This window comes from Typopeltis vanoorti, chromosome 7 (genome assembly GCF_054136105.1).
Source record: "Typopeltis vanoorti isolate ZY-2024b chromosome 7, IOZ_Tvanoo_1.0, whole genome shotgun sequence".
Classification (NCBI taxonomy): Eukaryota; Metazoa; Arthropoda; class Arachnida; order Uropygi; family Thelyphonidae; genus Typopeltis; species Typopeltis vanoorti.
Window position 1 is genome coordinate 117654447 of NC_143555.1, and position 17781 is coordinate 117672227.

Consider the following 17781-nt stretch of genomic DNA (forward strand, 5'->3'; position numbering starts at 1 on the left):
AAGAAATTCAATTCTAACTTTGAAAAGTCCAAATGCAAAAACTTCCTCTTGTTTAAATGGAATTAAACCTTCTGACTAAGGCTATTATGTGGAAACCTCTGCTCTTCTACCTCTCTCTCTCTCTCTCTCTTTCATAGTAAGAGTATCATTTGCAGCAGCAGTAGCACATTACCCAAAGAAAAGACTGATCTTCAGTCATAAGTCCTTCTGTCAGTGGCTAAATCAATTTGAAAACACAAGCACAAGTTCTTGTCTGATCACTGAAGTTAAACAAATCTGAACCCAGTTAGTACTTGGGAGAGTGACCACCTGAGAACACTGGGTGCTGCTAGCATGACAATTTCTGTTTATTCACCTGTATAAGGATTTGATCAAACCACATATGGACTACTCTGCACAAATTTGATCACCTGGTTTCCAGGGGGATGAGGATGAATTGGAGAAGGTCCAGAGAAGGTTTACTAAGTTGGTATCAGGTCTATGGAATGTTGTCAAATATGAGGAGAGATTGAGGGAATGCAACTTACAGAGCCTTGTGAATAGAAGAAGAAGAAGAGGGAATATAATATATTAATGTAGACAAGATATTTCATGAAGTAGAGACAGGCAAGGGTAGAACCAGAGGCCATTCATGGAAGCTGCATAAGGAAGGTGTGTGAGTAGGGGAATGAGAAGCAGGTTCTCTGTAGAATGCATTGCCTGAAAGTGTGATGAGTGTGGAAACTGTGAATGGGTTCAAGGCATGGCTCAATGATCTTTTGGTATTAGAGAATACAGACTTCCTGCAGTTAGTCCTTTGAGTCCATGGAGGTCAGATATTAATAATATTAATAATAACAATAATAATAATAATAAAGTCATCTCTGCAAACTCATGTACGGACAATAAAGTCAAGTCACCTCTCAACTATACCAAGAATACCTCAATACATAACGCTGATCATTTGGTAGAAAGACATCAAAAGAACTCTTAACAACTTGGATAGCAATTGACATAAAAATTTGTATTTTTTTTTATTTATCTTTTTATTTTTTATTTATCCTATATCACTTATATAAGCAGGCACACTGATCTGACATCTATCCAACAGCACAAAAGCAAGCATATATTTAGTCCATCCGATAAAAAAGGGAGATAAAAATTTGACAAACTATTGTCCTAGTTAAAAGCAGCAGCAGAGAAAATTATTAACAGCTAACTTCTTCATTACCTGGAAACCCACTGATTAATCAGTGATCACATATCCATCCTGGCAACTCTAGTTTTCCCTGACTTAATATTCTCACTTGCTCTGAGAACAACAATCTCTCCAGCTGTCTATGCCCTTCCATGTTCAAATGCAGATTTCTTCTGTCCTCCAAAGCATTCCAAGCAACCACATATTCCAGACTGCTCTTGCCGCTCTCCTCATTAATTCTGCATTACCATATCTGGGTAAAATGCTCATCTGTCTTCTTTCTCACACTTTTCCGCAGCACAATTACCTCAAATCTCTCGTTGCCTGATTCACAATAGTGTGAATCAGGCAGTGAGAGATTTGAGGTAATTGTTGCCATATACATGTTCTCTATCATTCTTCCAGGCAAGTACTCCTCCAATATTCTATTCCCTATACCACAAATCATTGAATCTCCATACATCATTCCACTCACAAATCCATTCATTCTCTTCTAACCTGCGGTCCTCACTCACTCTCTACCCTCTCCAACATGCAATGAGAGAGAATTCTCTCTCATTGCTCTCCCACTTAGCATCTTGTCTTCCTCTCATCTAGTTTTCCATTGTTCCTGTAATCTCTCTACTTTCTCTCTTTCCTTCCTTCATCCATCCTCTCTCTCCTTCTCTCATTCCCATAACTTTCTTCTATTCATCTCGCATCACTCAGCCTTTTAAGACTTCTAATTCTCCCTCACAAGTCAATTCAGTCATGCTACTTGTATTATCTCCTGGAAACACTCATTGCTATCACATCACTATTGCTGCTACTGTAACTGGAGATAATGACTTTCAAATCTCTCAGGTAGTTATTAAACTACTTATCTGAATGTACGTGTAAAAAGCAAAGTTATGAGCTCAGCAGAGGACACTAATGGTTTCTCTTAATGATCTTGATGATAAATTCATAATAGTGCAATCCCAACGTAGTTCTGGCCAGTGAGCTGTATGATGTTGGAAATTTTTGATATGATACTTTTTTATATAAACAAAATCCAAAAATCTAGTGCTATATTACTTATAGTGGTAGAGTTGATAATTATAACAGTAATAAGAGAGATAAGTGGTGCAAAATAAATTATCACACTTTCAAGGATCATGAAATCCAAGAACATGGAGACAGTGGAGTAGCTAAGGGGGTGTGGAGGGGGGGGGGGGTCCGCCCCGGGCGGCACTTTGAACCTTTTTGAACTTTTGCAGTTAATTCTAAAATACAGTCTTGAGAACTCAGTTCCAAATATTGTAATACTACTGCGAATTTCCTCACAATTGCTGTAAGTATTGCTAGTTGTGAGAGGAGTTTTTCTAAATAAAATTTGATTAACAATTACCTACGTTACTATGAAATAGACTTTGCAAATGTCGTCGACGATTTTGCTAACAGAAAAGCAAGTAAAATAACATTTTAGAATGTTGAAATTAAAGTTTTACTTCAAAAAAACTAAACATAGTGTTTTAATTTATTTCCCTATATGTTGTGTTGACTTTTTGTAGTATTTTTGGTGTGTATTGAGAGGGGCAGCAATTGAATGAGAAAAAGAGAGACCGAGAGAAAAAAAGAGAGAGTGTGTGCTGGGATGAGATAAGAAAAAGAGATGCTTGAAAAAATAAATAAATAAAGAGAAAGTACCAATCTACAAACTGAGATATTGATGGAATACTGCAGTTAGGATTTTCTTAGAAAACAAAAGCATAAGAGCCAATCAAATTACAGACTAATCTGGGAAAAGTTGACAAAAAATAGCAACGAAATCTTTACAATATTACATCATTACAGTTTCTTGTATATCCTTTCAGGTATGTACCAGAAGTAAAAATGATTTGTTTCACCTTTTCTATGTCACATAATTTTACAGTCTTCCATGGTGCGATGAGTTATTCATAGAAGAGAAATATGACCACCACTATTTCTAATAATATTAACTATAAATAATAACTGATGGAAAATTCAAAATTAAGGTATTTAAAATTCACCTTTGACAGTAAGAAGTGCAGAACATGTTGCCTTTCCTGAGTTGTTCTCAGCAGTGACAGAATATCTTCCGGCATGTTGTAATGTAGCTTCAGGAATAATTAAGGTATATCTATCTTTCTCCTCTAAAATATTATGTTCCTTATCACAATTCAATGGCCACCCCTTGAAAGACCAGATGATCTAGAAGAGAAAATATAATGAAGTATTTATAAATGAAGTGATGGTGTTTCATATTTATATTTTTAATATTTTGTGGAGTGCCTCAGGGGTCTGTTTTAGGGCCATTACTGTTTAACTTGTATATTAATGATATTGGCAAAGATTTGGATGGAGATATTCAGTTGTTTGGAGATGATGCAAAGTTGGGATGAACCATAAAGAGTAGTGAAGATGTTGTGGCCTTGCAAGAAGACTTGAATAAATTGAGTGATTGGGCAGGGAAATGGAGATGCGAGTTCAATGTTGCAAAATGTAAGGTTTTAAAATTTGGAAAACAAAGATGGGATGCAGAATTTATGCTTGGTGAGAATATATTGTTGGAGGTAGAGAAAATAAGAGATCTGGGGGGTGATAGTGGATAAGGATCTAAAATTTAGGGGACACATCACCAAAAGACAACACAAAGGCTTCTGGGAATGATGTGGAGGACACTGACGTGTAGACGTAGGGAGATTCTTGTTCCGTTGTATAAGGCTTTGATTAGGCCACACATGGACTATTGTGCCCAGATTTGGTCACCTGGTTTTCAGAAGGATGAAGAGATGCTGGAAAGGGTCCAAAGGCGACTGACTAAGGTAGTTTCTGTCCTCTGGAATGGCAAGTATGAGGAAAGATTGAAAAGATGTAATTTGCAGAGTCTGGTGGAGAGGAGGAAGAGGGGAGATATGATAGAGACCTACAAGTTGGTAAGGGGTTGTTATAAGATCAGTTCTACAGAGAATAGTGGGAGATCGGGGGAGAACCAGAGGTCATCCCTGGAAACTGTATAAAGAGGGTGTGAGCAGGGGAGTGAGAGGTAGGTTTTTTTTTGTGCAGAGTTGTGAATGATTGGAATGCCTTGCCTGAGAGTGTGGTGTCTGCAAGGAGTTTGAGTGTGTTTAAGGCACAGTATGATGAGATGTGTGTGTGTGTGTGTGTGTGTGATAAAGGGACCTCCCAGATGAGTCTTTGACCCCATGAGGTCTTGGGGTAATAATAATAATAGTAATTTTAGAACACAATGAAAATGGTAGAGAGCTCATTGAATGAGGAAGTTGATTACAGCAAACTCCAAGAAAAAAAAACAGGATAAGTAGTAATGCTCTGAAATTTTGAAACTCACATTACTCCTATATTTGAGAATACACAGAGAAAGCAAAGCTATTTTTGGCAATGGAGCAGCCATTTTTTAAGAATTCTCCAACTAGATTATAGAGATGCTAAACAAATGGGATTATCAATTTGACATACGTGTATTAATTTTTGAAGGTAAGAATGACCAGGAATTGATTAGACTTTGGTATGCAATTAGGAGGTGTTGAAGATGAAGAAGCTATAATCTGAGCTAAAACGAAGAATTTTAAAGAAATGAAAATAAAGAATAAAAAGGAAGGTAAAACATATTATATATGCAGCAAGCCAAAAACGTTGATGGTTGCTGGCCATTTCATTATAAAATGTCATCAGATGTGGAACAGAGATATCTAACTGCCAGCTCACCATGTGGTTTAATGAAATTATGTATTAAGAGGAGTTAAGTTTGGGTTGAGAGTACTGGGAAGTTTAACTGGTTCAATAGCATCAAATATTTGGTATAATTTGAGAGCTGTGGAGAGTAATTTATTTTATTTAATTGCCATGAGGAAGAAAATATATAGGGTACTTTTATGTTTATGACATATTGGATGGTTCTTATCACTAATGATTCAGAGCAACTCAAGTTGATTTTGTTTTCTTGGAAATAATAGTGACCTTCTCAATCTCAGGGGCATGTTTGGATTGTTCTGCATGTAAGGATATCTCAATGGCAGGATTTTTTGTTGTTGCTATGGCATTTTTGTTTGTATTTTCTTTTAGTGGTGATAAGAAGGCTACGATATACTTAATGTTGGTAAAGAGTTCTCGAAAAGATAAGTGCTATTTTATGTAACAGATGGTGATATTGCTTGCATTTTAATATACTTTTGTTTATTTTTGATAATTTAATGTGTCTGCATGATTTTTGGCCTTCTGGATTTGTTATTGAGTTTTTTGATTGAATTTTTGAATCAAGCCTTGAATAGAACACAAAGATGGTATGTATGAGGCATAGGTGAGTGGCACAACTCAAGAGTATAGTGTTTCTCGTTAGGATAGAAAAGAAAGAAAAGAGAGGTGAGTGCAGCCGATGATAGCAGGGGGATTATGTCCACATAAGGTAGACATGAAAGAGGGAAATGACAATGGAATTGAGGTGGAGATTGTCAGAAAGAGATATTTATATGGATGTTGTTATAGGCCAGAGAATGTGGAGGGTGGTGATGAAGAAATATAAGCAAATTCAGTTAGTGAATAAGGAAAGGGTGATTATTATAGGTGATTTTAATTATGGTGGCATAGACTGGAATGAAGAGATACCATTTGGGAATAAGGTAAATGAATTTCTTGAGATACAACTATCTAAAACAGTAATGTATGTAAATGAGGGCATGTGAGGATCAAGAGTTTAAAATCTGACCATTTCATTGGATGATATAATTGTGAGTAGGGTTTCATACTTCCCTCCAGTTGGTGAGAGTAATCATGAAGTGATCACATGGGTTGTGGCTAGACATATGAAAACTTCTGTAAGGAAAGCATATATGTGGAAGTACAAGGCTGGTAATTAGTACAAGCTGAGGACACAGTTTGAAGCTAGAGCACGGAATGAGGAATTGAGCAGTAAGGAAGTAAATGCTGTTTGGGAACTGACAAAGAAATACATTAACAGCATTAATGTATTCCAAAGGTCAAAAGTTGAATAAGGTAAGAGTAAAATGGATGAACAAAGGGATTAAGCATGAAATTTGGAAGAAGAGGATATTGTGAAGGGATCCCAAGATGAACAATGGTGAGGACAAAAAAAGCGCAATATGAACAGAACTTAGCCAATCAGGCCAAGAAAAACTCTTCTGAGTTTTCTTGATATGTGGCAAGTAGAAAAAAAAATGATAATGGTAAAATGCTGTTCATGGACAGAAGAGGGAGATTGATAACTACTACAGAAGACATAGGCAAGTTGTTCAGTGAGCTGTTCATCTGGGTGTTTCATCCTCAGAGTGAAATCAGAAGCTCAAGTGTAGAGAATAAACTAAGAGAAGACCTAAAGTTGTCTTTGTTTTCTGCCAGGAAAGTGCATTAAAAATCATAAGTGTATTAATCTCAAGCTGAGCATTTTATTTTCTGATGAGTTACATACAATATGTAATGCTTTTTTATATAAAAATTTTATTTTAATAGTTATGGCCACTCAGAGGGCTTTTGCGATATGGTTGAAAATGAAATTAGTGAATTAATTGATGGGGAAATAAATTTAAATTAGGAGGAACCGGTACAATTAACAGATGATGTTGAACCAAATGGCGGGGGATAGTTCTGCCGAAGATTCTGATTACGATGAATCCATTAAAGAATTCAGTTTAAAGAAATTTGAAGAAGGATTGAACTTGGCAAGAAAGTTATTTTATGGATAATGATCTCTCAATGGAGCGCCGGAGCCGGAAAATTCATGAGACTGGATATTTGTTTAGCTCCATATTATGAACTTAATAATAAAAAATTGCAGCATAGTGGTAAGCAAGGTCTTATTACTGACTTCTTGATAACTAAACCAGCCAAAGTATGCAATGAGAATTATACAAATGATGTCCAAGAGATTTCAAGTGATGATGATGTCCAGCCACTCATAAATAAAGAACATCTATGGAATGTTTGTTTTGGAGACAGTGATGACGATTAAATTATGCATTTTATTTTATTTTGCCTAAAGCATTTTATGCATTATAAGCAATGAAATTTAATGAAATTAATTTAATAAATTAATGAAATAAAATTAATGAAATAAATTACAATTTATATTTTTATACATTTACACTATGTATTTTGTTTCATAGTTTATATGTTTTCTTAACTTACCTGAATTAAATGAAAATATTTTTTGTTGGATATGTCATTGTTGTTTATATAATTAAAAAAAAAAACGTTTCAGAACATAACCCTACTTTTTCTATGTGATCTAAGTCTCACATAACGTGATTATCTGTTACCTGTATTAGGGTTACCTTAATATGGTTACCTGTATATGAGGGGTTAAGTAAGTAAGATGTCAATAAGGCAAGAAGTTGAAAATATATCACCATGTGATATATAATTTCTGCAGATAATGCAAAACTGGGGAGAATGAAGAGGAATCAAGCAGATGTTGTGGCCATAATATCTGCTTGATTTGGTTATATGAGTAGGAAACAATCATTCAATGTTGCCTACTTCAATGGAACAGTCAATTCAATGTTGCCAAGTGTAATGTTCAGAAATTTGGTAAGCAACATTGGAATGCAAAGTATGTACTTGACTGGGAAATTATAGAAGATGTTCAGGAGATAAGAGAACTTGGAGTGGCAGTTTGCCTCTGAAGTTCAGAGGTGACACTGCATAAGTTGTGAAGATATTCCATCAGATTATGGCAATGATGTGGAAGAACCATAACTTGTAGAAATAAAGAGGTTCTGATTCCAAGGCCTTGATCAGGTATCATATGGATTATTGCACACAGATGTGGTCCCCAGGTTTTCATGGTGATTAGGATATTTTGGAAAGGGTCCAGAAAAGACTGACTAAGGTCTTTTCTGGTGTTTGGGATGTGGAATATGAAGACAGATTAAGTGAGTGCAGTTTTCAAAACCTTGTGAACAAGAGGAAGAGAGGAGGATACATTTGAGACATTTAAGTTGGTATAGGGTTGTTCCAGGTTAATGTGGAAGAAATTTCATAGAATGGAGAAGGGAGATAAAATAAGGGAACATACCTGGAAGTTGTGCAAGGAGGGTGTGAGCATAAGAAGTAGGTTCTTTGCATGGATAGTGGCTGGTTAGTGGAATGCTTCACCTGAAATTGTGCTGGATGTAGATACATTAAATGAGTTTAAAGCACTTTTATTTGATGGGCTTCATGTGTAACATCATTTGCCTCCAGTGATGAGTGTTTTGGCTCCATGGAGGTTTGGTATTAATAATAAGTTTGGTATTAATTAATAAAAGTAAGTAGTCTGGTATGGGAATATTGCAATCTTGATAATGTTTAATTAGGCTTTACAGAACATGACTTTATAGAATGAATGTAATAAATAGAATAAATACAATTTAACAAATAATGCATCCTGATTAGCAGTTAAACTTATAAAACATTTGCCATAACAACATGTTGGTATGAGCTATTGTGGTTCTGTGTTTTAATAAATTTTGCTGTTTGTTACTGGAAGTGAAGGCAATTTTGTAATTTAAATATTTGGAGATTTGTTTGGTTATTTAAGTGCTTAGATAGTGTATTTTTTTTTTCAAAGTGAATGTGAGTGTGTCAGAACTAGCATTTAAAAAGAATATTATTATTATTATTACTCATGCCTCCAAGGAGTCCAAAGACTCGAGGGAGGGCACCTACTCTACAACTCTTCATCTTCACCACTTCATCCACCAACTACACCAATCTGCTACCACCATCATCATCTGGTAACACAGAGGATTGCTGCAATAACGAGAAGGACACTGACCTGCAGAGAAAAAAGGGTTATCATTCCGTTGTATAAGTCTCTGATCAGACCACACTTAGATTATTGTTCTCAGATTTGGTCCCCAGGATTTGAAGGGGATAAATTAACTGTGGAAAGGGTACAAAGGCAGATAACAAAGATGGTTTCAGGACTGTACCACGTTAGTTATGAGGATCTGCCAAGGGAATGTGGACTGCAAAGTTTGGTGGATAGAAGAAGGAGAGGTGATATGATTGAGACTTTTAAATTGTTGAGAGGTGGTTACAGGGTTGACACTGGGGAGTTCTTTTGCTTGGTTGAACAGTGGGAAGGAGTGATGACAAGAGGCCATCCCTGGAAGTTACGAAAGGAAACTATTTGCAAGAGGGTGAGGAGTGGTTTCTTTGCATGGAGGGTGGTTGAACCATGGAATGCATTGCTTGATGGAGTGGTGAGAGCGAGAATGGTCAATGAGTTTTAAGGAGTGGTATGATAAACTTTGTCTTTCTCAGGAGGGGACCTCCCCTTGATGAGTCTTGATAGACTTTGTGTTTCTTAGGAAGGACCTCCCACGATGAGTCTTTTGACTCCATGGAGGCCTGAATAATAATAATAATAATAATAAATCCCAGCCCCACAGCGGGATTTGAACTCGCAGCCTTTTGGCTAGAGAGTGGATATGCTAACCATTTAGCAAACAGGGTCGGCTTGTGGAAGAAATTAAATTCCAGTGAAGTAAGAGAGCACTCTGTGCTCTCTTACTTCACTGGCATTTACCTTACTATTACCTTACTTCAGGACAACTGGAGGAATGCTGTCAGGGCCAGGGTATTTTTTGGTATCTAATTTGGATAGGATTTTTCTGATCACTTCCTTGGCACATCTGGAGAACCATACTTAGGGGATGGGAATTGAATGTGGAATGGGAAATATGTGCTTCCATTATGGGAAGGATTACTTCAGTGATGCATTTAGTTTGTAAGCTTGTGTTAGAAGGATGAAAGATATAATCCAACTATTGGAAATGAGGCATAGAAATCTTGGAGGTCATTCCATGTGGCATCATTCTTATAATGTCAGATGACTCTTGGTTGAGAATGGCTCTGTGGGAATTGCTCGATGGGGAAGAGATAAGCACAAGGTTGTGGTCTGAATTACCTAAGGGAGATACAACCTTCCCAGTAGGTTTCACTAGTGAGGAAGATGGTAGCTGAGTCCATAAAGCTATTATAATGAGTGCTGTTTGCCATTTGGTTGCATTGAAAGAAAGATTATTTTAGCATTGGCTATCACTGTTAATCATACTCTCTGTTTCAATGAGTTTGTAGAGTTTTTCAACCCGAAGTTTACAAACTTCTGAATGAAACTTTGGGATTTTACTTCTCTCCAAGCATTAGAAAGTTCTAATGAAGAAATGTTTGGCCATATACTAACTGGGATCAGAGGCTCTGTGCCAGACATTGCAGTATTTCAAATTTTTTTTTTTTTTTTTTTTGAACCACCTATAATGACTTTTCAATTATCTTGGCCTTGAACAACTAAACCTTCAGTTATTCCTGGAATGGTACTATGTAACTATTCATTCATTTAATCATACTCTCTGTTAATGGACCAGCAAATCAATTTCTTCAGTGTGATTAGACAACTGTGAGATCACTGTATGTATAATAACTACTTTAGGACATCGCACATTACTGTGTTAAAAGTCATAAGCATGCTACCATAACAGTGGCATAAAGTAGACATGCAGAATTGTATGAACATTAATGAAGATCTAAAAGCTATGCACTAAAATAAGTGGACCTAATCCACACCTTCTGGAAACTTGTGTTTTTTCATCTCAATAGGCAACTTTCTATTAGAACACAAGCAATAAACAAGCATAACATGCTGGTCTTGTAGCCTGAGTTGCTTTGGCCATAAATCCAAATCAATCAACCAACCTAATCAATACCACAAGGAATAATCCCCACATCACTGTTCTGACAAATGCAGACTCTATCAATGTGACAATACACTGAATTAAAAAGTATTTTTGAGGTAGGATTTATCCAGGTACCCAAACACATCCATCAAACTGGAAGAGCATGTAGGAAGACTAATTGCTCTAGAGTGCAGATTTCCATTTCTTCATGTCTAGATTCTGTGTGTTTTAACCCAAGCCAATAGATGATGTGTATTTGTTGTCGTTATTAAGAAAGATTTGTGAAATGCAACTCTACCATGAAAATTCATAGGATGCAGCTCTATACATGTCATAGAAACACTCATGGGATTAATTGTAGCTGCTCACATTTCCTAACACTCACACATATTCCCTAGAGATCAATTGTGAGATAAGATAACTTGTCTTCTCATGAGAACAAAGGCTTTGTGATTTTGTTGCCCTATTCGTACTCATTATGGTGTTAATGAGATGAAGAAGACTAAAACACGTAAGATCCTGATAAATAATAAATAAAGGTTGCTATATTGGGACAATAATGATCAGGAAATGGAAACTAAAAAAAACAACAGCAACAAAAACTAAAGTTATGTAGATAACTTTCAAAATCAGGAATTGGACAATGAAACTTATTTGACACCATTCTCACAGATGGTTCTACTAAAGAAAAATATAAATTTTTTGAGTCATTAGAGAAGCAGCTGATGTGGAGAATACAAAACAGCTGGTCTTTGTTGTAGATCTAAACAAATAGCATAGGAAATGAATACTGAACATACAAATATTTTCAAAAATCTGGAGAAAATGACACACCTAATGATAATGGTAAGTGGCTGACAAGTAAGACAGCAGATGAACTAAGGGAATACAGGGAAAAATGTAAGAAAGTGAACCTATGTATAAAAATAGCTAAACAAATGCCATGAGATTAGTTTGGTAAGAATATAGGAGATAAACTGTGTAGCTCAGTGGAAGTCGCATTTGCACTCCACGTCGCTTGATCATCCAATGGAAGACCTAGGTTCAAATCTAGTTGCTGACTAGAACATTTTTGCTGGCCTGGTTGCCGAATGGTTAGCATATCTGCTCTCCAGCCAAAAGGCTGCGGGTTTGAATCCCACCATAGGCATGGATGTTTGTGATTGGCTGTGAAAATACTAGTGATGATGGTCGGCAGTAGATGGCATTGGTGTAGATGATGAAGGTAGTTCCAGTGACTGCAGTGGTGGAGACGGAGAGTTGTACAGTAGGTGCCCCTCCCTCGATGAGTCTTTGGACTCCCTGGAGGTGTTACATAATAATAATAATAATAATAATAATAATAATAATAAATCTGGAAGATAGCAAAGTATTCTAGAGACTATTCAAAAACTTAGAGGAAAAAGTAGAGTAAAAGGAATAAGAAATAATAAAGGTGATGAAAATTGAAGATAAAGATATTCTAGATATATTGAATGATTACTTTGAAAGACTGTTAAATGAAACAAGAAGTGGCAGAACACAGCTAGAAAGTATTTCGAGAAATGCAATCAGGAATAGATATCAATACTTAAGAGGGTAAAAAAAAAAACTATCCAACCTGAAATGCAGAAAGGCAGCTGAGTAGATGATATTTGACCTGATATGCTCCAATATGGAGGTATATGGATTCATCTCTCCAGATTTCTCTATCAGTTGATTGGATTTTAATGGTATGATGCAAACACAGATTGATAAGAAAATAACTATTTACTGACTTAATTGCTAATATTTCACTGGTATTCTATCCAGCATCTTCAGAGCACACAAACAAAGTTTGTTACAGTAGTGAGACAACCACAATCCGGTGTAACTGTGGGACTAGTATGAGCAATTGTAGCGTTCAACACAAAGACTAAAGTCCTAATTAGGACTTTATTAGTCATACTCATGCTAGTCATACTATACATTACTCATACTAGGCCCACTGTTACACTGGATTGTGGTTGTCTCACTACTGTAACAAACTTTGTTTGTGTGCTCTGAAGATGCTGGAGAGAATACCAGCGAAATATTAGCAATTAAGTCAATAAATAGTTATTTTCTTATCAATCTGTGTTCGCATCTATACCATTAAAATGCAGTCAACATGTACAACGAACACATAAGCCTTTCCACATAGTTGAGAATTATCTATCAGTGTTCGAGTATCCTAGGATTCTGTACTCTCACTGGAATGAGAGCCTTCATCCCCCCCCCCCAACCTGTACCAAATGTGACTCTGCAGTGCATGATAAAAATTCAGCATATGCCCAATGGCCCAAATCAAAAACTCCAGCTTTTCGTTCAACACTTCAGCCCAAAACAAGTGTAAAAAACGTTATTAACAATTCCAAAACAGAGTTCATCAAAACGAAAGGTTACCTCTGCTCAACTGACAGAGCTCAAGCCTTCTGGTCCTTTGTTAAGGCTATCAGGTGTAACTTCTGCTCTTTCTTGTTCCCATTTCTCTCTCCTGATCTCATCCTGATGATACCATGGTAATCTCATGTAAGGATAAAGGAAATCTAACTCAAGGAAAATACTGATTCCTCTTGGAATCAGTATTTTCCTCCAATTCTAGTTTACACAACCAAGGCAAACCATCTCTTGCACTACCACAAACTATCCATTGCATGCTTTCTCTGATCTTTCACCAGAAAGACATCAGGAAAATCCTGATTAATCTTGATACTAATAAGGCTTCTGTTCCAGATGGCATTCCTCCATTTGTACTCAAAACTTGTGCCCCAAAATTAACACCCATTCTGTATCACCTATAAAGGCAATCATATTCATCTGACATATCCAGCCTGTACCTAAACTGGGAGACAAATCAGCCATCGAAACTATCATCTCATTGCACTCACCTTGGCACTCTCAAAAGACGATGGCGAAGGTAAACAACCAGCATCTTCACTATGTGGAGACTAATCAGTTCATTAGTGATCAACAATATAGATTCTACCATTATTGTTGTATAGCTGACCTCCTAGCTAATATCACCGCCTTTGGGCACAGGCCATGGAAATATTTGGAGATTCCCATGTAATTGCTCTCGATATTTCAAAGGCATTTGATTGCATTTGGCATCAAGGCCTCCTGAACAAGCAAATCATCACTTAAGAAGCTGGATTGCCAGCTTCTTGAGTGGTGGTTTGTTGCATGTTATGGTGAATGGCTTCATCTAATGAAATTTCTCTATCAATGCTGAAGTACTCCATAGTTCTGTACTCTTATCCACTTTTCCTCCTTTACATCAATGATCTTCTCTCTCTCTCTGATTTGAAATCTTATTCATATTTTTGCTGATGAGAGTACAAAGCCTCAAGATCTTCCATAACTTGTGATTTAAATACTGATCTCCTCACAATCCTTAAATGGAGTGAAGACAACTTAGTGAATTTCAATGCTATAAAAACCCAGGCCTGTTTCATCACAGCTGATTATTTGAATGCTCTTGAGTAAAAGCAGTGTGGAGCATTTCAGTTTGTTACCATTCTAAAATCATTCCTTGTTTTTTGTTACACTGTCCTGTCCTGTCCTGTCAGGTGTCTTCTCCCTCCAGGAGATTGACTACCATGTGTCTCCACCATGTCCTATTCTGTGCCTCTCTGCTGCATTTCTCATATGAGAGATAGGTCCAGTCTTCTATATTTTTCATCCACGCCAGTCTTTGTCTTCCTCTCTTTCTCTTTCCCTCAACAGTTCCTTTCTAGGCAGTTATATCTCAGAATATGTCCAAAATATCTGACTTTTCTCTTTTTAATTTCTTTCATCATGCTCCTGTTGATGCCTGCCATCTCTAATATACCTCTTCATTTGTCTTTTTTTCTTTCCATGATATTCTCATAATTCTTTGCAGCATCCAAATTTCAAAGGCCTCCAGTTTTTTCACTCAGATTGGAGAGTTACACTGTAGATGATGGCAATAAACTGAAATCCTCCACACCACTTTTACCCAAGAGCATTCAAAGAATCAGTTGAAATTATGAATTATTCTCTACAGTGAACTTTTACAAATGTGTCTCTAAAAGACTCGGTGTTCTTTTTCATTCAAAACATTACTTCTCTTCTTTGTCATTCCCATCCCTGTATAAATCTGAGATCCAACCAACATAGGAATATTGTTTGAAAATTTAAGGTAGTGTATCCAAGACCGCTCTAAGAATTCTTAATGTTATACAGAAGAGGGCAATCCACTTAATAGGTGGCTTCACTCTCTCACAGACTTCATTCAATTGCTTTTCCATAGGAACTCTGTTTCTGCACTATGCCTTTCTAATAGGTATTTTTAGGGGCACTGTTCCACTGAACTGGCCATTCCTCCACTTTCTTACAACCATGTAAGAACTCAAGAAACCACTGATCAACATCCATACACAAACTTCTCATTACCTTCCTTCAGTCCACCCATCCATCCATCTGTTCTTTGGAAACATCTTCCCCATATAGTTTTTTTTTTCACTGAATATACTATAATATCAAATCTTTAAGAAACACATCAATAGATTACTTCTTTCTCCTTAATCACTTACTTATGCACGTTGCATAGGTAAGTAATTAAGGAGAAATGGATTTGTGATTAAGGAAAACTGGATTTGCTTAGAACTACAAACTCATCTGCATAAAGCAGACAGCTAAGTTTGATATCTCCATTTCTTATATCAGGTTCATTGCTACTTTTCAGGATGTGATCAACATAGAGAGAGAGAGAGAGAGTGTCATTGTCTTGCACCTGATTTTACATCAAACCACCTTCCTGTACTTCCTTCCTTTCTAACTGCTAATTTACTGCTTAAATATAGATTATGCATCGCTCTGTATAATGTTCCATTTTACCCCATATTATTGAAGCTTTCTCAATAGCTTTTCTCTTGGCACCTTGTCATATGCTGCTTCCAGATTTATAAAACTTAACACAACTTTTCAGTTGTCTTGTAAAGTGAAAGTCTGATCCTGACATCCTCTATTTGACCTGAACATTGTTTTCTTGAAGTTTCTCTTTCACAATTTTTCTTATCCTCTTTCCAAGTATGTTTACATAAATCTTACATGGAACACTTAGTAGAGAAAATCCTCTGTAATTCTCAAATTCAGTTTTATTTCCCTTTTTTACAGATGGAAGCTAGGCATTCAACTGTCCAGAATTCAATCTTTGATAAGGCCTCTTCTGAATTATGCAGTATGGCCACTGGAAAACTTTTATTTTATTCTATTTTTTTTATAATGCCACACACACACATGAAAGGGGGCACTGTGTGAACAAAGCTAATCTAAGGTGGTTTGGTTACTTAAACAAAATGGCATAGGAAGATTAGAGTAGGATTTTGATGCTAAAATGGAAAGGGGGGGGGGAACCTAGAGGAAGAGTATGAGCAGGGTGGAATTATACAGTTAGATGTTCCTCAGAAGACAGAAATCTCAGATATGACTATATTGGAGTGCTGACATGTGATAGGCTATTTTGAAGGAAAATTATTGACAGGAGATTAGTAAATATGCAATCCATTTATTTGGTATTGTCAATTTATTATACTGTATACCACTTGAAGTTACATATCAGGAAATAGACAATGATGGTGATGATGAACTCATGCAATCTTCCATTCCTTCAGCATGGTGGTAACTGTGAACTCTCCAGAATGTTAAACACCACATACTAACATTTGCTTTAAATGTCATCTGACTATCATATCTCGCTGAAATCGTAACTCTTATAGTGTACATGCCATTCTGCAAACAAGATTGAAATGTCTTCTCGAAAAACCATTGAACTGTTAATAGACAAAAAAAAAAATCAATTATTGTGTAGTTGCGCCTACTTTCCTGCAAGAAAAGAGGTCTTCCATGAATTTCTGGTAGCACAGTTAGCACAGTCTATGTAGGTCATAGTATTAAAAAAAAAAAAAAAATTATCCAATGCATACTTTTGGTTTTGGGATCCCATCAATAATGCATTCAAATTTTACTTCCTTTCCTCTTAGTATAATGACATCCTCGAGATACTTCTTGAAATAAGGTGGTGTTTCAGGAATTTCTGGTTTGATCTGCAATCCAAGATCCATCTTTTTAGGAATAACTGAAAGAACAGCAAAGCATTTTGCCTCTCCAAATTTGTTGGTAGCACTGACCATATAATTGCCATCATCTTCTTGAAATGCTTCAGGAATAGTAAGAGATACTACACCAGCGTTATCATGAGTTATCTGAAATAATAGTAAAGTATTAATTTAAAATTCATTATTTAATTATAATGCTATTTTATACCAATACCTGATTATACATTTTTAGCTGCTTGTAATAAATAAAGAAAGTTACTTGTCTTTGTCTCTATAAAAAATGGCACATGTTAACAAAATGCTTTTCTAAGATTTATTTTAGAGGTATATTTTTGGCTGTTATTTAAGCAATCATTGTTACTTAGTTTTGTATTATAAAATATTGCTAAAAAGCATTAATGATTTATAATAGTGACAGTATTCTGGCATGTGTGTTAACAGTTCTCAAGTTCAAGAATCACATTCATTATATTTTGACAATATCAAGATCTTATCATGCTATTATTAACTATATTGAATTGTATAATGAAACTGATTCTTTTGGCTTGAGGAATAATTTTACATACTGTTTGTCTACCAGACATGCAGAATTCTATCAGTTTAACTGGTAGTTAATAGTGAATACATATACAATTAGTTTCAGGAAGGAGTTCAACACATTATCAACCTCTGAAATGTTATGCAGTGTGTGTGGATTTGAAGTGGAATACTGTTAGGAGGGGGGGGGGGGATATCTAAGAAAGTTAGGAAATGGAATAATGGACAAACAGATTTATTCAAATAAATTTCTTTTAATGGCAAAAAATCACCCAATTATATACAAAACTAAAGAAGGTTCTTGAATATT

The 17781-nt window shown here is 36.0% G+C and overlaps 1 protein-coding gene across 3 annotated transcripts in view; it reads right to left on the minus strand.

Moving 5' to 3' along the window:
* LOC150104992 (uncharacterized) overlaps nucleotides 1-17781 on the minus strand; it is a 768027-nt gene that overhangs the window by 223392 nt on the left and 526854 nt on the right. For all 3 annotated transcript variants that reach the window (XM_090395452.1, XM_090395451.1, XM_090395453.1), the window contains exons 31-32: nucleotides 16803-17081; nucleotides 3190-3370 (exon numbers count right to left, since the gene is read on the minus strand). In XM_090395452.1, coding sequence (XP_090251578.1) covers nucleotides 3190-3370; nucleotides 16803-17081 — 460 coding nt within the window. The remainder of the gene's footprint in view (nucleotides 1-3189; nucleotides 3371-16802; nucleotides 17082-17781) is intronic.